This window comes from Musca autumnalis, unplaced genomic scaffold (assembly GCF_047663935.1).
Source record: "Musca autumnalis isolate F117 unplaced genomic scaffold, ASM4766393v1 scaffold_1, whole genome shotgun sequence".
NCBI classification, from domain to species: Eukaryota; Metazoa; Arthropoda; class Insecta; order Diptera; family Muscidae; genus Musca; species Musca autumnalis.
The window spans coordinates 241,604,310-241,626,171 of record NW_027411644.1 but is presented as its reverse complement, the minus strand read 5'-3'; the positions used below and the strand labels follow the sequence as shown (position 1 = coordinate 241,626,171).

General features: G+C 36.2%; 1 protein-coding gene across 1 annotated transcript; it reads right to left on the bottom strand.

Moving 5' to 3' along the window:
- Positions 1-1,104: 1,104 nt before the first annotated feature.
- Positions 1,105-11,518, bottom strand: LOC141391136 (uncharacterized). The gene is made up of 6 exons (XM_073964054.1): positions 11,169-11,518; positions 10,883-11,111; positions 2,082-2,999; positions 1,803-2,027; positions 1,460-1,670; positions 1,105-1,396 (listed from the first exon to the last, which is right to left on the bottom strand). Exons 1-6 carry the CDS (start codon positions 11,375-11,377, stop codon positions 1,158-1,160), a joined length of 2,031 nt encoding a protein of 676 aa, XP_073820155.1. The 5' UTR covers positions 11,378-11,518; the 3' UTR covers positions 1,105-1,157.
- Positions 11,519-21,862: the final 10,344 nt, after the last annotated feature.

The window sequence follows — 21,862 nt, the reverse complement described above, 5'->3', positions numbered from 1 at the left end:
TTTGGCACTTGGTCTTTGTGTTGGGGGAATAAAAAAAAATTCTCCAGCAATTTTTCAGTATGGGTTCCCGCCTTCTTATAGCCCCCATAGAACGGTAGCTCCACATTTTCGGTATTTTGAAGGTTGTGCCCCAACAATCCACCGAAATGGCTGAAATTTGGTAGTAAGTCTACATTTGGCGTATAAAACTTTCCATATAAAATTCTTCGGTATATGTCCACACCTTCAGATATCCCCCATAGAATGGTTCTTCCCGATTTTAGGTATTTTGAAGGTTGTGGCCTCAATATTCCACCGAAATGGCCAAAATTTTTTATTTTGTATTCATTTGGGGTATAAAAGTTTCCGTATGAAATTTGTCGTTATAGGTCCACGCCTTCATATAGCCCCACAGAATGGTTCTTCCCGATTTTCGGTATTTTGAAGGTTGTGCAATTTGGTATTTGGTCTTCGTTAGTGGAATTCAAATCTCTCCTCCAAATTTGTCGGTAGCCCCCATAGAACGGTACCTAACAATATGGTGTCTAGTTTTCGTTAATGGTATAAAGCTTTCTCCCAGAAATTTATCGGTATAGGTCCACGCCTTTATATAGCCTCCGATTTTCAATATTTTGAAGGTTGTGGCTACAAAAACCTACCGAATCGGTTGAAATTTGATATTTTTTCTTCCATGGGGTTATAAAATATTCCAGAAGAGAATTATCAGTATAGGTCTACGTCTTCTTATATCCCCCATAGAAGCGTACCTCTTGATATTCGGTATTTTGAAGGTTTTAGCCACATTATCTTACCGAAATATCGGAATTTTGGTATTTAGTCTTCTTTGAATCCAAAAACTTTCCGCCAGAAATTTGTAGGTATAGATCGACGTTTTGATATAGCTTCCATAGAACGGTACCTTCCAAATTTCGGTATTTTGAAGGTTAGCAACATTGTTTTACCAAAATAGCTGAAATTTGGTATTTAGTCTTCTTCATAAACGAAAAGAAACTAATTGTTCAATTTTACTTCAATACAAGTCGTGGTGGAGGGTATAACAAGTTCGGCCCGGCCAAACTTAACGTCGTTCTTACTTGTTTTTAATTGTTTTATAAAAATTAAATATTTTCTCAAAACCATAAATTTATTTATTACTATAACAACAAATATTGCAAAAATTATGTACACTCATCCCCTCCTCTCTGTTTCTCTTGCATGCATTGGCAATTTGCCCTGGGCTTAATGGGACGCCGTGGATCTGTGGGTATTTTGAGCAAAACTTTTTGCAGAGATGCAATGATATCACTTGAAATGGCACTTATGCAGAGGCGTAAATTGGATTCGAAATCGAGTGGGTTTATGGCATATCTCAAAATGGATTTTGTTGATTGTTTAACCAAAAATTTTCGATCAATATCTGAATGAGATGTGAATGAATAATTTAAAAAAAATCATTAATCGTTCATAGCTCTATACATACCCAACAGCTCTTGCCTAACATTCATCATTTTATTCTCAAAATGACATTGTATGGCTGAAAATACTCGACGACCAATGCCAACTAATAGATCCCGTTTGAATTTTGTCAAATAATGTTCGATAAATACCAATTCATTGCGGCAAAGTTGAGTGGTGTTGGTTTTCTCCAGTAAACTTGTCGTTGAGTCGAGGACTATGGAGTCCAGGGAGCCCTGTAAGAAACCATTAGGCGTAATAAAAATGTTTAACAAAAAAACAAGTGGACAATGGTCACTAGTTCTTGAGTGGACAAAGAGAAGATTAACACATATAAATTCGGCTCTAGAGCTAAGTGAATTACTTACAGCAGGTGTTGGTCTCCTATCACCAACATCTCTAACTTCAATTAGGGGATGTATTTCATAGCTAGATATACCAATGGTACTGGATATATTATTAAAAGAAACCCGGCCAGCAGAAGTGCGTTTTATATAGGGTCGTGGCATGGAACCATTTGCAGTAGCAATACCTTTGGGACACTGGCCTTCCATTAGGGCTTTTCGTATGGCGGAAATAATTTGAGTAGATCTCTAAAAGAAAACTATATTTCAGCAACAATTCCAAAACCAATCATGAATACTTACAAATATAACAAATTTCTTGGCCTCATCAAAGAAAGTCTCAATACGACAGCACAGACTATCCGAAGCCTCCTTATCACCGGATAAATCTTTGTTAAGCTTCTTTAAAATATGTTGCATAATAAATTGGGCAGCCTTGTATATGGGATCGTTGGCTTCAAATGGTACCTGCAAGTTAGCTTCCAAATCCAGTGCAGCATTTAAAGCTTTGCAAATATCAGTATCAAGTAGTTTATCAAAACTTGCTTGGAATTCAGCACAGTATGAGGGATTAGCGGCAATTTGGGGACATGGTGTTTTATTATTGGAATCTTTGCTGTTGCCTAATGTCCCTTGCAATTTTCTGCGATTATGCAAAGAACGGTTTCTTATTTCCTTTTGTATTAGCAGCCATTTTCCTTTATATTTATTTTTGTGATTTTCAATATAGGTTTTCTTTTGATTTTCAATTTCTTTCAAGAGTGTCCGAATTCTTTCTTGAGTTCTTACACGCTCCGTTAGTCGTTGTTTCCAAGATTCCAATTCTTTTTCACCACTCTGCTGTGATCGTGCTATAGTCAAACGTTTTAAGTTTTTATGGAAACGATCACTTTTAAATTGTATCAGCTTTTTGAATTTTATTAATTTTTTACGTTGAATATCGTTGCATTGATCCCAATGTCGTTTCATATTCAATTGCCGCAGTATTCTTTGATGTTCTATTGTAGTTGCTTCCATTGCTTTCGATGCTTTAATATAATTGATTTTATCTTCTTTAGATTCCCATAATTTCTTGAAACGCTCCCAACGCTGTGCGTCTGCCTTGTATTTTCTTTCCAGAACTTGGCTGTAGGTGTGTTGGCGAGCAGCCAAATTTCCATGATCACAACTTGTAATATATTCAGCATTGTTAACAAGAATACGATCTCGAAGTTCTAAGTCCTATTTGAGATATAGATATGTGATAATAAATGCGAATGGAATTTTAGAATTTAAGTTACGTAAATAAATTTCCCATAAATAAAATAAATATCATTCATATAAATCCGCTAATCTATTATATAAAGCTCAAATGGCGTTTGTACGTTAATGAAAAACTCGACCAATTTACAATCGATTTGTTTCACGTTTGTCTTAAAATATTCGTATTTATCCAAGGAAGGATCTGACGTTTTTTATTTTTGAGATATCGCGAAAAATTCGAGAAAATTTGCAAAACTATATTTTGAAGAAAGTTAATTGTTTCCCCACATTTCGTTGGAGGCTTTTGTTGTCGACCTATTTATTTCCACATTCTTTCAATTTTTTAGCGAAAAGTGTAAATGGCTATTTTATGTTTTAGTTTTATAAATATTTTCAACCGATTTGTTCCGCGTTTGTCTTAAAGTGTTTATATTTATCCAAGTAAGGTTTATTCTTTGACATACATATGTACTTTACTTTATTATACTCTACACCACACTGTGGTAAGGGGTATTATGTGTTAGTGCATTTGTATGTAACATGCATAAGGAAAAGAGATAGGCCCATAGTTCCTTCTAGGGATATGCACAGGATCACTTTCTGAGTCGATTTATGCATGTCCGTCCGTCCGTCCGTTCGCAACGTACAGGTCGCATTTGTTGTCTGATTTGGCTGAAAATTGGGCAAGATCATTTTTTTAGCCGTCGGAAGAACGCTATTGCTTTTGGTGAAAATCGGTTCAGATTTGGATATAGCTCCCATATATATTTTCGGCCGATTTGAGGTATTTGATGCACCAAAAACGCCATATCTGCCCGATTTAGTTGAAATTTGGAATGCGTGACAGAATTCGGTCTATAGATAAATGTGCCAAATAATATTGAAATCGGTTCAGATTTGGATATAGCTCCTATATATATTTTCGGCCGATTTGACGTATTTGCTGCACCAAACACCCTATATCTGCCAATTTTGATGAACTTTGAAATATTATATAGAACTCAGTTCAAATTGATATGCATATATCTACTATATTTTACATATTCACAGTGGTGTAGGGTATCATGTAGTCGACCCCGACTGACTATGATCCTTTCCTCACTGGTTTTTTGACATACATTTTTTTTTTTTGTTTGAAACAATGCACAGTGGATCCACCCATTGGCAAAAAAATAAGTAAGAACGGCGTTAAGTTCGGCCGGGCCGAACTTGTTATACCCTCCACCACAAGTTGTATTGAAGTAAAATGGAATAATTAGTTTCCTTTTGTGTATGAAGAAGACTTACCCCCAGTTTTTGTAAAAAAATTTTATGTTCTCACACGAATTGTCAAATTTTGTAGATAGATTTACTCGCCTTAGCGCAAATGTGGAACGCTGATTTTTGAATGAGGAATTCTTAACTATATATAGAACGTGTTTACGAAGAATTAGATCTGTATGTCATTTAGGGGCAGAATTATGGATGCCCAAATTATTACGAATATAGACGAACGAACAAAAAATATTTACAAAAACAGGGGGTTAATATTAAATTTCAGCAATTTCTATACCGACAAATTTCTGACGGAAAGTTTTTAGGCTCAAAGAAGACTAAATACCAAATTTCCTATATTTCGGTAAGAGAATGTGGCTAAAACTTAAAAAATACCGAAAATCAAGAAGTACGCTTCTATGAGGATATATGAAGACGTGGACCTATACTGATAATACTCTTCTGGAATATTTTATAACTCTTGGAAGACGAAATAACGAAATTCAGCCATTTCGGTTGGATATTGACGTCACAATCTTCAGTATTACGAAAATCGGGAGTTACCGTTATAAAAGGGCTATATCGGAACGTGGACCTATACCGACGAATTTTAGTCAGAAATGGGGCAATATGAAAGCGTGGACCTGTACAGACATATTTCTGGCGAACATTTTTATATCAAATTGAAGACTAAATACCAAATTTTAGCCATTTTTGGTGGAATATTGAAGACACAACCTTCAAAATACGAAAAATCGGGAGGTACCTTTCCATGGGGGCTATATGAAGGCGTGGACCTATACCGACAAATTTAAAGGGGTACCCCTAATGAAGTCTAAATACCAAATTTCAGCCATTTCGGTGGAGTATTGAGGCCACAACGTTCAAAATACCGAAAATCGGGAGCACAATTTTTCCGAACATTTTTGAACTTTTGTGGCGGAGGTACCTGAAGGAGTGGACCGATATGGCTTATCTTCGAACTTGAACTATGTTTGGACAAAATATTACTAAGGCCAAACTTTGGACCGAATCGGCAGACCTGTTCGAGAGTTATTTTGCCCTCCAACCTCCTCACACGGTGTCATACGGGTTTTTTGCAACTTTCAGGCTATTTTCTCAGGAAGTATGGACTTGCCCCTGATGAAACTTATACCGTCGTATGGAGGGCAGCGAATACAAGTTGATAAAGCAAAAATCAAAGCGATTCGAGAGATGGTCCTAAACTGAACTTTTCCAAATTTTTGTGTGGGAGGTACCCGACGGAGTGGACCAATTGAGTCCATATTAAAACCTGATCTAAGTCTGGTACATGCTCCACGATAGGCATAGTATGGACCAAATCGGTTCATCCGTTCGAGAGTTATCGTGCGCTCCAGCCAGCCAGACAGACAGACGGACGGACATTGCTCAATCGACTCCAAATTGTCTGAAACACATTTCGTCCAAACATACTTGGGGTCTAAAACCATTATTTCGATGAGGCACATTTTGCCCGTATGAAAGTGTATATGGTAATTTTCAAATTTCTTTTAAAATTCCATAGAAAAAAAAATTAAATATTTTTTTGGCGAGCACATCCGCCATTTTTGGTACATGGGTTACGAAAAAAATCGTGGTTTCAAATCTGTTCGCGTTCACTAAATTGGATGCTGCACTCAAAAGTTATATGCGGTTTTACTCTCTTGTAAAGAAAAAATATTTGAAAATTCCTATTGTGTTGTAATAAGAACATGTATATATGAATCGTTAACAGCATTTGATATCTATGCGTAGATGCTAAAATAGTTGTTAAATTTATTTTTATTTTCGCGGAAAATCAACAAATAATGAATAAATCATGGAGTAAATTTTATTTATTCTAACTCAGAGTCCATAAAAATCTCTAAACAAATAATTTAAAAATACGTACATAATCTAGACAACGCGTAGAAAAATGTGAGACCAAAGTTATAAAGATAGCGTTTATAACTTGCATATTACAGCAACGACAAAGAACGGAAACATGTTGTTGGGAATTATTTCAAAAATATATTTTTTGGTTAAGTACGAAAAATTTGAAAAAAAAATTTTGGGAGTTATTCTATGATTTCGCTAAATTTCCATACAAATTCTGAAGTATTTTGCTTAAACTTCTACAAGAAAAGTAATTAGTCATCGTGAAAGTATATTTGCTTTCTATGATAAGCAATAGAAATAAGAAGTAGAGAGTAATATTGAAATTACAATCAAAGAAAAAACATAGAAGTTAAAAACCGTATAATTCGCGAATCCCTTTAAATCAGTTGAGGTGCACGTGATTTTCGGATACAGGGAGTCCATGTCTATCAATATGCATGGATTTTCCCATGTTTCATTCAGCGGCCTAAATGTGCCACCAGTTGCATCTTACTATTGAAAAAACCTTCAAGTGGGCAAAAATTACGCGATGTGCATATGAGTATAAGGTGCATCCGATTTCAATGGTCGCCTATTAAAAATACGTCAATATAACTTATTTTAGACAGATTCGCCAAGGACTGCGGATGTGCCACCACATTCTATTTTGGGATAAATACGGATATTACTCCCGAATCTTTGTAATTTGTGACACACCTTTTTGGCAAATATTATAATCGCGTATAAAGGATTACATTTATGTAAAAATAATCAAAGAAAATCGCGGTTCGATTCGCGGAATTCTCAAAATAAATTTTTGCAGATTTTCCTACTTTCAGGGTATCTGTATCTGGCGTTTTAGTGGATGCATTCGAACGCGGAAGGGCTTATTAGATCCGACACGTAAAAAAACTAAAATCACGCGGGGTTCAGGGGTACCTGTACGACAGTTGTAAATTTTAAAGCCAAAAAATAGGTTTTTTACAAAAATTTACGCACCAAATTTTCGCCTTTGGACTCCTATTACTAGGAAGCTGTACTGAGCACACTCATGAGATATACATCGAACGACGTGGAATCGCGAGTTCTACAATCCTATATACTAGTTTCGATTATTATCGAGTTGCACCCTCTAATTATATAAAAAATTCGAAAAACACTGAAATCAAAACTTCAAAATGTCAGCATCAATTTTAGGGGGATGCAGTGTATATATCGAAAAGTCATACACTAGAACCATGTTGCCCAAGGGGTATTCTTTAGTTCTCTCTTTGAGCACAGGTTTGAGTTTTGCGTGGTTTGGACAGAAATCAAGAAAGAACACAAAAAAACTTGTAAACTTCAACACATTTTTCCCATTTTTTTATATTACCACCAACGCAGCTTCCACGAAAATTATTTGTTATGGTCCATATTATGAGATCGTGGCTAAAACACTTCAATTAATATAAATATATTCATATTTTATAAAATATATTAACAGTTCGCGACTTATTAAATGGTGAACCTCAACTTCAACGATTGTAAAACTTTTTTGAATATTACCATATACCCTCGTTAGCATAAATGCTGAGGGTATAATAAAAAGGTGTCAATTGGTTCCCTTCGCATTACTTAGTGGTCAATTGTGTACTAGTACCGCATAGAACTAGTTCTGGACTACTTAAATCACAGCAATTTGAATTTTCATTGCAAGCGAGTAGTTGTACAAATATACATTCAAGTTAGTAGTATTTCGCATAGGATGCGAAATACATGAACGCATTTTTAGACGGATGTGAGTAACTGCTTTCCTTTCGTACAGCTTTCCGTGCGACATACATGAACAGGCGGTAAGTTTTAGTGTTTTATTTAGAAATGCACAATTCACAATTTTTGGTGGGAAAATATCTGTATCATAGGAAATCCCAAATGCCGAATGAAAGCTAATTCGGGCAAAAATGATGAAAAATCCTCAAAATACCTGAAATCTGGTGGCTACGCCTATATGGGGCCCTACCAAAACGTGAACCTATACTGTCTGCCCTGCATAAATGGCTTGTACGTTCAGCGAAGACTAAATCCCAAATTTCAGTTATTCCGGTTGAATAATGTGGATACAACATTCAAAATACTTAAAATCGGGGGGCTGGTGAAAGTTTTATGATCACAACGATGATTAAATACCAAATTTAAATAATTTGGGTGGGATTTTGGAGCCAAAATCCAAAATTTCGGTTGGAAATCTTCAAAATACGGAAAATCAAAGGTACTGTTCTATGGCTATATGAAAGCGTAGACCTATACCGAGAAATTTCAGGTGGAAAGTGTTATACCACTAACGAAGTAGTCTTCGTTGCCAAAATTTCAGGCATTTCGGTGTCATAATGAGGCTAAACCCATCAAAATACCGAAATATCCTTGGAAAGATAAAAAATTCCATACCAATAACAAATCTCTATCTTAAAATTTGCGAGCTGTATCTTGATTTCAACAGACGGACGGACACAGTTAAATCGACTGTGTCCGTCCGACGAATATTTCGATGTGTTACAAGCCAGAATGACAAATTTAATTATACCCTCCATATTATGGTGGAAGGTATAAAAATATCCTCATCGAAATAATGATTTTAGACTCCAAATATGTGTGTGCACGAAATCTTTTTCAGATGATTTAGAGACCATTTAGCCATGTCTCTCCGTCCGTCTGTCGTGCGCACAACACGATAACTCTCGAACGCAACAACCGATTTGCTTCAAAATTTGGTTCTCGTAATATGTTGTCCAAACATAGATCAAGTTCGATGATGGGCCATATTGGTCCACTCTCTTTTGTACCATCCCCACAAGAGTTCACAATTTTTCGCAAAAATTATGCCCACGATAACCCCGAAAGACTAACCGATTTGGTCCATACTTTCCACATCATAATATTTCTACTAGACATATGTCAAGTTCGAATATGAACCACATCGTTACGCTCCTTGGGTACCTCCTACACAAATATCAAAAAAAGTGCTGCTTAAGACCTGCTCTCGAATCATTTGGAACTTTTCGCAACAAATTGTTTTTTCTGCCCCCATTGCGAAGGTACAACTTTCTTCTGGGACAAGTCCTGACTTCCTGAAAAAAATTACCGAAAGCTATAAAAAACCCATACCGCACCAAGTGCAGTGGCTGGAGCGCATGATACCTCTGAAACGGGTGATCCGATTTGGTCCAAGATTTGGCCTTCATAATACTCGTAGTTTGTCCAAAGTTAGTTTAGTTTCGAAGATGGGTAATGTTGATTCACTCATTCGGATATCTCTCAAAAATTTAAAATGTTTCGCTAAAATGGTACTCACGATAACTCTCGAAGCCAGTAACCAAGTTGGTTCCTACCTTGTACATCGTACTATTTCTGCGAGACATAGGTCAAGGACTACATCGATCCGATCTTTGGGTACCTCCCATACAAAATAGCACAAAAGTGCAGTTTAATGCCTGCCCTCGAATCGTACTGAATTTTGTTGTAACAAGTCACCATTACCGTCGTATATTTTTTCAGGGGCAAATCCATCCAAATTCAAAATAGCCCGAAATCTGTTACTCTCGAACGGATCAGCAGATTCAATTCCAAACTTAGGTTTAGTTCGAAAATGGTCCATATCGCTCCTCCTGGGTTCAACAGTTTTTTTAAGCGTAGTTTAGGGTCTGTTTGAAGATCATTTGGCAATTTATATCGATGCTACTCCTTGTGATCCTGTTTACAGCTTTAATTTGTTTTTCGTGTGGCAAGTCCATGCTTCCTGACATATTAGTCCAAAAGCCGTAAGTTATGAAGTGACCACTGGAATGACTGAAGAAAAAGAATTTTGGTTGCGTATCCTGTATTCGATTCACTATTGTACATATGTGAAAGTATCAATTCACATAGGTTGAGGAAATATCTTTTTCGGCAAAGCCGACAGATATTTTCTTCTTGTTTCTTTCGAAAATATTGAAGGCGAGTAGGACTAAAACAGGAATCGAGACAGAAGTCTTCATATAGAAGACATGTAGGTCCTCTTATAGAAAACCTGTGGGACTTTTTAAGAAGTCCTGTGGATAAGATGATCCTACTAGGGTTGTGGAACTATCTAGTTCATAACGCAATTCCAATGGTCCACATCATTTGTATGAACAAACTGCGTATACGTTATATCGCACGTTAGATTTTATGACGTTACTCATACGCTTTGGAACTATTTCTGTGGACTAGGAACTAGATTACCCAACTCTAAATTATATAGGTCTGATTAAAGAGGGTCTGTTGGTCTTGGCATGAAAGGCCTGTAGGCTTTCTTAAAAAAAGAGCTATAGGTCATCGAAGAGCCACCGTGATGCAGTGATAAGCACGTTCGCCTCGCACTCAGAAGATCTGCCGTTAATCCCCGGCCAGAACATCAACATTTTTGGCTGTGGTAAATCCCCTCAGTGTAATGTTTTCTTACATTTCCTGAGTATTTCAACCATGAAAAACGTCTTGACAAGTGGGGTCGTAAAACGGACTCGCCGATAAAAAGTAGGTCCGATATTATTGATCCACTATAAATACTATCCCCCTTGCCTAGAACGTGAGTACGTCGAATAAAATGTTACAGAATATTTTTTAGGCTAACACTATATTGCATTTGTCCAAAATTAGAGGACCTGTACCAAGGACCAAGGACCCAATCCACAAATAAGAATTCATTGTCTGATAGTGTATAAAGTATTCGATCATACCATTCTATTCAATTCCTGTAGAATGTAATAGACCTTTGCCTTATGCAGTTCTTGGCGATACTTATTGAAATCCTTTAGGTTGCATATCACATCATTTTTTTCCGTAATCTCGCCATTTTCTCGCAGACGTTTCAAATTCCTTTCGTTGGCATAAAACGATCTCAAATTAGAATCTTGCAACGGATTATATTCGGGCAAACTTTCACTGGTGGACACATCAAATTCGTGTCTGAAAAAATAATCTTAAATTAAATCCCGATATGTGGCCATCCTTGCAAAAACTTACTTTTCTTTCTTCTTGATAACTTGACCAATTTTATTTATTGAAAATATGACCTGGTTGCCAGGACATTTCACCATTGGTAGTTTACAATTCAATGGTATATGCTCCCATCCTGGTAAACTGTTAAGCGGTAGACCGGATCTTAATTTTAATTTTGAAATGTCAACTCCTGTTTCCTTTGGTCTTCGTGGCAATGATAAAATTTCAAGCATTTTGAATATTGACGAAACACAATTAAGGACCAAAATGCTATGTCGAATAAAAAGCTTAAAAATACGTAATTAAAAACAAGAAAACAAATATTGGAAATAAAAAATATTTGACATACAATTTTTAAAGCAAATTAAAAAAAACATTCAGAGCATACCCTGCTAGTTCAGGTACAAATCAAAAATAATTATACCCTACACCACTATGTGGGGAGGGTATTATAAGTTGGTTTTGGCCAAAAAGTTTGTAACGCATCGAAATAATGGTCGTAGACCCATATTTATATATACCAAAATGAATGTCTCGACGAGCTGAGTCGATCTGGCTATGTGTGTCCGTCCGTCAGTCCGTCCGTCCGTCCGTCTGTCCGTCTGTCCGTCTGTCCATCTAAACTTTGTAATCACGCTACAGGTCGCAATTTTGATCGGATCATCACGAAATTTTGGATGTTGATGGGGGTCCCGGAGGTGAAGAAGCCTATTGATTTTGGTGATGGTCGGATAATATTTAGGGGTCGGAATGGGCAAAAAACTTATGTGCATAAAAAGACAACGTTTTTTTTCAAAGCGAATATCTCAGCTTCTATACGGGGTATACCAAAAGAAAAACCTGACAATAAAAGTAAAAAATATCGCCTTTCTAATGATGTAAAGTAGGTTCTCGTAGGTGATCAAACAACGAAGATATCACAATAGTAGCAAATAAAACCCAAATTTCCATTTTTGCAATTTTTATTATAATGACGAATATCACAGCTTTGGTTGGGGACTTTCCAAAAGCAAAGCCTGGCTGTGAAAGTAGAAGATCCCATCTTTACAATGATGTAAACTAGGTCGGCGTAGGTGACCAAATAACGGAGATATTGCAATAGTAGGTAATACATCCCATTTTTCCACTTTTTTGGAAATCACGCTACAGGTCTCAATTTTGATCGGATCGTCACGAAATTTTAAGGGTTAATGGGGGTCACACAGATGAAGAAGCCTATTTATTTTGGTGATGGTCGGATAATATTTAGGGGTCGTAATGGGCAAAAAACTTATTTGGAGAAAAAGACAACGTTTTTTCCAAAGCGAATATCTCAGCTTCAATATGGGGTATACCAAAAGCAGAACATGGCCATGAAAGTAGAAAATATCGCCTTTCTAATGATGTAAAGTAGGTTCTCGTAGGTGATCAAACAACGAATATATCGCAATAGCCGCTAATAGAACCCAACTTTTTATTTTTGCGATTTTAATAATCATGACTAATATCACAGCTACGGTTGGGGATCTTCCAAAAACAAAGTCTGACTATAAAAGTAGAAAATCCCATCTTTACAGTGATGCAAAGTAGGTTGGCGTAGGTGGCCACATAACGGAGATATCACAATAGTCGGCAATGCATCCCATTTTTTCATTTTTTTGTAATCACGCTACAGGTCGCAATTTTAATCGGATTTTGGGGGCTAATGGGGATCCTACAGAGAAAGAAGCCTATTGATTTTGGTGATGGTCGGATAATATTCAGCGTTTTATTTCAAAGCGAATATCTCTGCTTCTAAAAGGGGTATATCAAAAGCAAAACTTGCTGATGAAAGTAGAAAATATCACCTTTGCAACGATGTTACGTAAGTTGTCGTAGGTGGTCAAACAACGAAGATATCGCAAAAGCCGCTAATAGAACACAACTTTTCATTTTTGCGATTTTAATAATAATGACGAATATCACAGCTTTGGTTCCGGACCTTCCAAAAGCAAAGTCTGACAATGAAAGTAAAAAATCCCATCATTACAATGATGTAAAGCAGGTTGGCGTAGGTATCCAAATAACGGAGATATCGCAATAGTCGGTCGCAACTACAATTACATGTCGCAATTTTAATTGGATCGTCACAAAATTTTGGGTGTTATTGGGGGTCCCACAGAGGAAAAAACCTTTTGATTTTTGATAATTGTCGGATATTATTCAGGGGTCGGAATGTGATAAACAAAAATATTTGGAAAAAAGGCCAACGTTTTATTTCAAAGTTAATATCTCCCTTCTGTAGGAGGTATATCGAAAGCAAAACCTGGCAAGGAAAGTAGAAAATATCACCTTTACAACGATGTGAAGTAGGTTGTCATAGGTGGTCAAACAACAGAGATATAGCATTAGTCGCTAATGCATCCCTTTTTCATTTTTGTGCAATCACACTACGAAATTTTGATCGGATCCTCCGAAATTTTGGGGGTTGATGGGGGTCTAACACAGAAAGAAGCCTATTGATGGTTGGCATACATCCCACTTTTCCATTTCAAAAAAATTGACCTGTGTTAATGTAGACATTCAGAGCAAAGGCGCTAAGCTATCCCAATTTTAATATTTTGAATTTTATTAGTCAAAAGCTTATGAACAGGGGTAGTGGTGTAGGGTATCACATTGTCGGCCCCGACCCGACTATAGCCTTGGCTCACTTGTTTTAATTACTTTTATCTTCATATTCTTCTTATAAAGACGTAACTATATAACACATTTCCAACAACTAAAGTCACATGTGGGAATATAGACAAGTAATGAAATTATTTCGATATCAAGCGACGACCCTGTTAGCGACAGCTTTATTTTGGCTGTTAAATTACCGAAAAATTTCGTTAATTACCGAAACTATAAGAATTTTAATTTTACCGATTTTTGTCGGTAAGTCAAAAATGAGTTACAGAATTTGACTATTGACCGGCTTTAACATGGCAAAGCCCATTACTTATCTTAGTCCTTCGTTCATCTTAAGACATGGACACCACGAAGGGTGTCACTTGGAGAGTTGCTTTTAATACAGGTTAAAGATAGTGAGCTAATATGTACCTGCGTGTTCACCCTTAAGAACGCTAAAAACTTCGTTTGGGGTAGTAATGCCTCCAAGAAACATCGTCCTATGAAAACACAAACAAAGAAAACGAAAAACAAAAAACAAACCCCTAAAGTTGACGAACTCCACAGACGTTTAGAGGACCGTGATCTGCGAATTTGCATGTGGAATGTTTGGAATCTTTTTAGAAAAGGTGATGTTCGTCCACTGGTAATACGATGGATGGGTTCAGACGTCACACCAACACCTAAGGGTGACGCACTTTATTAAAACTGCCATGACATAAAGCATAAGATTGGTTGCGGATTTCTAGTTGATGGGAGGTTAAAACATGTGGTCTCCAGCTTCACCTCAGTGGATGAATGACTTGCTACAATACCAATAATAGCTACATTTTTCAAAATCAATTTTTTGCGCTTAAGAAAAAGACGAACCGAACAAAGATATATTCTACGAGCGCTTAAAAAAATTTGGAATTTGATCTTTGGCCCAACAGTCGGGAAATTCAGTATCCACAGCGAAAAATCTGACAATGGTATAAGACTGATAGATCTCGCACCGGCAAACACACATGTAGTTAAGCATCCCGACATTCATAATGGCACTTGACTGTCTTCAGACCAAAGAAGGAAATCAAATTTATCACGTTGTGATAGATTTCCATACATCGAGCGTGTTGGATGTTGGATCGTTCCGAGGAGCTAACATCGACTCAGATCACCACCTTGTTGAAAAGACACGTACCAGATTAAACGAAGCATATAAAGTAGGAACAGACACAACACGGAAATTGGACATCGGTAAGCTACAATCACAACCGATAGCCACAGCATATTCCACTAGTTCCTATAGCATATAAGCACAGTGACAAAGCATTGCCTACTCCATACAAACAGCCGCAAAATCGATACATGGATACCAGAGACCTCCACCAAGGAAACCATGGTATGACAAGGAGTATAGTGCTACAACCGAAGAGAAAAGTGAGGTATTGGAAGAAAAGTAGAGAGGAGAAAATATTTTTGCAGGAAAATAGGGAGTAATGTAAAAACGGGAGTGTGAAAAAATGTACAGCAGCCAGAATGAAGTCAGAAAGTTCTATCAAAGGCTAATACATCAAGCTAATGGCTTTGACACAGGCACAACCTCTTGTAGAGACCAGCAATGTTATTTTGTAACTGATATTGATAGGATGCTCAGGACATGGAGAGAGCCTTTTTTCAAACTGCAGGTATCCAATACTAGCGTAAACGACGGAAATACCACAGATCCAATCCCTGAAGAGGGTATGGAATGCATACCGCTCGGCCAAGATGAGGTAAGGACAGCAATAAACTGTCTGGAGAATAATGAAGCAGCAGGAGTCGATAGGTTACCAGCCGAGATATTCAAATCCTTAGACGACACACTGATAAGGTGTACGCAAAAGTTAGAAAGAAATTCGATATTAAAGCAGCCTTCGACGGCCCCTTACTTTCAAAGGCATTCTAAGCCATGTCTAAATTTGGTATCCCAGCAAAGCTCATTCAGCTCTGTAAGATGGCTTAGCTGATAACCGGTCTCCAGTTAAAATAAAAGAGAACCTCTGCGAACTGTTTTGTACCAAAATAGCTGTCAAACAAAGACGTGACCTATTCCGCTGCAAAGGCAAAAATTAGTGACACAGTACATATACACAAGGGCGTAGCCAGGATCAAATCTAGGGTTGGGCAACTTCTTTTTTAATGATTTGTATAGTTTTTACATACAAAATTTTAAAATCTTTATTTAGATACTTACCTAATGAAAAACAAGTAAAAAACGTGCAACATGAAATATTCTGAACTAATATGGAATAATTAGTTTGCTTTCCGTTATGAAGGTACTATCGCCCACAATTTTAGGAGAATTTTCTTGACCACTGCGTATAGCAATTACCTAGCACCTAACTTTATCTGGTCAGCTAAAATTTTGTACCATACTTGAAATTGGGCGGTATCGTTGTTTAGGGATTATACCAAACCGTGTACCTATGTCCACAACTATTGGCGGAAAAGTCTTTTGATCACTACGAACCCTTTATGTTGAATTGCACCTAATTTAAAGAGAAACTGTAAATCTAAATAAAATTCTTGAATGGGCTATGGATCCGACTTGATACATGACTAGATCAAATAATACGATTTGCAAATTTTGGACAAAATCGATTACTCCCTTCGAGAGTTATCGTTAACAGCATTTTACAGAATATATTCCGAAACAAGCGAAATTTACAGCTAATGACATTGGATGCACATCATCTTGTGGTTTGAGCATAGTAATTTCTTAACAGGTACATATAGCATACCTAGAATATGTTAATATTACGTAATTTAAATTCACACGAAATAGCTTATAACGACATACTTTATAAGGTAATGTCGTTATCCAAAAGATGATTTGAATCGGAATTCCCTAAGAATGCCTGATGTCTCTGTTTATCTGTTTAACCCTTTCGCGCTTGGTGTTCGATTTGTCGAACAGTAAAAAAAAATTATGGATGAAAAAATTAAAATTTTAAAAAAGTTTTAGTATTATATTAAGTCTCATCTGTCGGTAAATAAAAAAATCTTCCCTTGAAAACTCCCCCTCCTCCTATATCTTTGGATACTTTTGAAATTAATTTTAAAAAATTAAAAAAAAAGAAATTAAAAATTAATCATGGTAAATTATTGGCAATATACACTCCACGTCAGTAGAATAGAACACCTAAGTTTTTGTTAATGTTTGCTTATTTATCCCAAAACGAAGGAATCTGCGTTTTTAATCTTGTGGGGATTTAAAGTCTATGACGTTCCGTTTCAAACACAGAAAAAATGTGTTTCTAGTTCTTCGCGAAATGATTTTCTGATCAATTTTCCGATAGTTCTACGAAAAATAGGCATTTATTTTGGTCATCAGGATAGAACAGTTACATTATTTTCGCGAATTTTTCAGATATTAACGCCGAATTTTCTTTCAGTCGATAAAGCAAGGCTTTCTTATCATTTTTACCAAAGAAAACCTTTAAATTATTCCGCGGGCACCGAAATAACAGCGTTAAAGGGTTTAAATTGACAGATATTTGAAACATCTCGGAATATCAATAGGAGTCGCTCAGTTTTGTCATATTTCTTCACAATAAGATAGATTATGACACAGACAACCTCGACGGATACAATCGAGTGCTTCTAATGCTGATAAGATGGAACATTATCAAAATAATTATGAAAAACGTCAAAATTTCTTATAAAAACCATGATGTTTTGTTCAATAAAATGGGTTTTCCGCGAAAAAGTCTGCCGTTTAAAGGTTAGGAAATATGCTCCAGATTTGGAGGAAGATAATCTGATACGAAAACAACCGTTATTTTAATACACTGAGGAAAATTTTAGTACTTTTTAAAACAACCTACGAAACTTAAAACTTCAATATCAATGACTGTGTTTTCCCGCGAAAACGGGGCTTTTACATTTGCGAGTTCAGTTAAAAAAACAACTAATTCGTAAAATCCGGTATAAAGAGCATAACCTGATCCATTTATATTGGAGCATAACACTGTTGATAACAGTCGCGGACACCGAAAAAAGAACACATATAAAACTCGAAGTCCAAAGGGTGTGTTCAATTTGAAAAATGTGCTAAAATTTCCTCAGTGTATTAAAATAGCGGTTGTTTTCATATCAGATTATTTTCCTCTAAATCTGGAGCATATTTCCTAACCTTTAAACGGCAGACTTTTTTCCGCGGAAAACCCATTTTATGGAACAAAACATCATGGTTTTTATAAGCAATTTTGACGTTTTTCATAATTATTTTTATAATGTTCCATCTTATCAGCATCCGAAAGCACTCGATTGTATGCGTCGAGGTTGTCTGTGTCATATTCTATCTTATTGTGAAGAAATATGACAAAACTGAGCGACTCCTATTGATATTCCGAAATGTTTCAAATATCTGTCAATTTAAACCCTTTAACGCTGTTATTTCGGTGCCCGCGGAATAATTTAAAGGTTTTCTTTGGTAAAAATGATAAGAAAGCCTTGCTTTATCGACTGAAAGAAAATTCGCGTTAATATCTGAAAAATTCGCGAAAATAATGTAACTGTTCTATCCTGATGACCAAAAATAAATGCCTATTTTTCGTAGAACTATCGGAAAATTGATCAGAAAATCATTTCGCGAAGAGCTAGAAACACATTTTTTTCTGTGTTTGAAACGGAACGTCATAGACTTTAAATCCCCACAAGATTAAAAACGCAGATTCCTTCGTTTTGGGATAAATGAACTAACATTAACAAAAATGTAGGTGTTCTATTCTACTGACGTGGAGTGTATGTAACCGTTTCACAAAATATAAAAACGATTATTTAGATGCGCAAGCACAAAGTTGACTGTTGGAAATTTCAAACACTGGTACTTATCATAAAATTCAGTAGCTATATCAAATCGTGGAAATGTACTGATAAATTAGGGGGAAATATTATTATAGCCCCATACAAGACTAAATACTAAATTTCAGCTATTTCTATAGAATAGTACGGCTAAAAACCTGAAACCCCGTACCGTAACGTTCTACTTGGGCTATATAAAACATGGACCAGTGCTGACAAATTTCCGGAGGGAAGTTTAGTAGCCCCATAGAAGACTAACTACGTATTTAAATTACAACCATTTCTATAGGATAATGCAGCTAAATCTCTGAAAAACCCCGAAAATCGGGCGGCACCGTTCTATGGGGGTAATCCAAACGTGGACCAGTACTGACACATTTCCGGGAAAAAGTTTTGTAGGCCCACAAAAGACTCAATACCACTCTTTAAACATTTTTTTCGTTCAAAAATGATAAAATAAATCAATATAAGCACATAAATCATTTTTTTACTTCTACACATATAGTGTTCGCGCCAGTGTTCGAAATTTCGAAAACAGTTTCCATTTCACTCTCTATACTATGGTCAAATTGATCATCCACAAAAATTGAGAAAGGACACTGAAGTTTTGGAAAGACCGAATTAACTATTATTTGGCATTTGTGGTGACCAAATCTGCACCAAAAATTATGGACATATCGACACCTCCAAATAATAGTATGCTAAGTCTAAAAAGTGAGTTTTGCAGGAGAAGCTCTCAAAGTTTGAAAATTTTTTTGAACTTCAGTACTATGCTAAGTCAATATTTGTTTATAACTTCTTCGATCATTACCAAAATTAGACAGAATTTAAGTTAAAGGACGTTCGACACCTCCAAATAATAGTTTGTCTATTCTGAAAAGCGAGTTTTGCAGGACAATCTCTAAAAGTTTGGAAATTTCTTTGACCTTCAGTACTATGCTAAGTAAATATTTGTTTATAACTTCGGTTCGGATTGTCCGATCATTACCAAAATTTGACGGAATATAAGTTAAAGGACGTTAAATATAAAAATGTAAAGAACTTGAAAACATGCTAAGTCGACTTAGCATACTATTGTTTGGAGGCGTCGATATGTAAGTATAGCCCCCATATAACGGTACCGCCCGATTTCAGTTATTTTCAAGATTTTATCTACATCTATTTTAAGTTCGAAGATTAGCCATATTTGGTCCCCTCCTTCAGTAACCTCCCCAATAAATATTCAAAACTTTTCGCTAAAATGCCACGCACGACAACTCTGGACCCGTAATATTTCTACGAGGCATCGATCGTCCAAACATATGTACATCATCTATGCCTTATTGAATAAAACCTATTAAACCAAAATATCTATTTAAAACCGGCACAACACATTTTGACATCACAAATAATTATGAGGTGGACCTCTTCGAACTTAAATTAAGTTTGGACCGATATAATAAAAACTTCCACACCAAATTATAAAGCTCTATCTTAAAAATTTAAAGCTGTATCTTGATTTCGACAGACTGACTGACATGACTATATGGACTCAGAGTTTTATACTGATCAAAAATATGAAGCATTGTGGCGTTTTTTTTATTGGGATAGCGTTTGCAATTTTGTTTTTTCAAAATAGTCTGGCTTAATCCCATTGTTGTTGTTTTAATATTTTAAAACAACTATTTTATTAGTGGAAAAGATTTGGCATTGTTCGCCAAGGGGTAAGGCAGGGAATACTATAGTTTCGATCCACGCCACTGGATCTCATCAGTTCCCTTGTTTCTTGTTTGTGGATATTCTCCACCGAAGTTATTTTTCAATAACTTCTTCAACAAGAAACTTTTTATACCCAAACATCAATCGTCAGCTCGAAGTATGTATAATAAAATAGTTGTTTTAAAATATTAAAACAACAACAATGGGATTAAGCCAGACTATTTTGAAAAAACAAAAAAGATCAAAAATATGTATACTTTATAGGGTTGCAAATAAGTATTTCAATGCGTTACAAACCGAAAAACCAACTTAACATGACACATTTTGGAAGTAAATTTTATTTTGGTAGTCATTTCGTTTCGATAGATAGCGCGCCCTTCAGACACTTCAGCTGGTCACCGTATAACTTAAACGTTTTGGACTACTACGTCAGGAAGCATGGACTTGCCCATGAAAAACATAATATCGCTGTAAATTTCACGATGTGTAAATTCGGTTACAGTCTTCGAGAATTATCGTGCACAACATTTTCCGGCACATTTTTTATTTTTTGGTGGGGGGTACCTGGTATAGTGGACGTATATGTCTCATGATCGAACTTAAACTAAGTTTGGGAAAAGTACTACGAAGGCCAAACTATGGACCAAACCGCTTTCATCCGTTCGAGAGTTATCGTGCGCTCTAGCCAGCCAGACAGACGGACATTGCCAAATCGAATCCAAGTTTTCTGAAACGGATTTCGTCCAAACATACTTGGGGTCTAAAACCATTATTTCGATGAGGCACATTTTGCCCGTATGAGTGCTTAAGTAGTGAGTTTAAAAACAAATTCACACCCCTCGAACAAAAATAGTAAAGTGCCATGCGCAAGCAGATAAGGCAGTGCTCGGTGTGTTTGATAGAAAAATTCTCAGAAAGATCGACGGGGCAATAAGCATAGAAGGCGAATATCGACATCGTATGGACCACGTATCGGCTATACAACGACATCAGTAGTGGGATTCTGTAACTCATTTTTGCTGCTACCGACAAAAATCGGTAAAATTAAATCGCAAAATTATGACTAAAAACATAAAGAATATTAGGCGTCACTGTTTGTGTCGGTAGAGGCTAGCGACTACATTTTATTCATCGTTAACTTACCGAAAAATTTCATTAATTATCGAAATTATAAGCATTTTAATTTTACCGACAATTATCGATAAAAGCAAAAATGCGTTACAGAATCCCACTACAGTGTAGTTAAACGTATCGTTAAATAACGATTGCGTTGGCTAGGTCATGTCCTAAGAATGAGAATCTAAAAAAGGCTTATAAATGCGAACCGCAAGGTGGTACACGCAGAACTGGAAGGCCAAGGCTTCGATGGAGTAAAGTAGTAGAAAACGAGATCGAAATATATGCTATTCGAAATTGGAAAAGTAAAGCAACAAATTGAGATGTATGGATTTTTTCCAGTTCGGCTTATAGAACAAATCGCTCATTTACTCAAAGAGTGGCATAACTCAAAAAATGGGGTTTTTGAGTTAGCAATTTCTATTTTTTCTACGAATTCTACTTTATCTTGT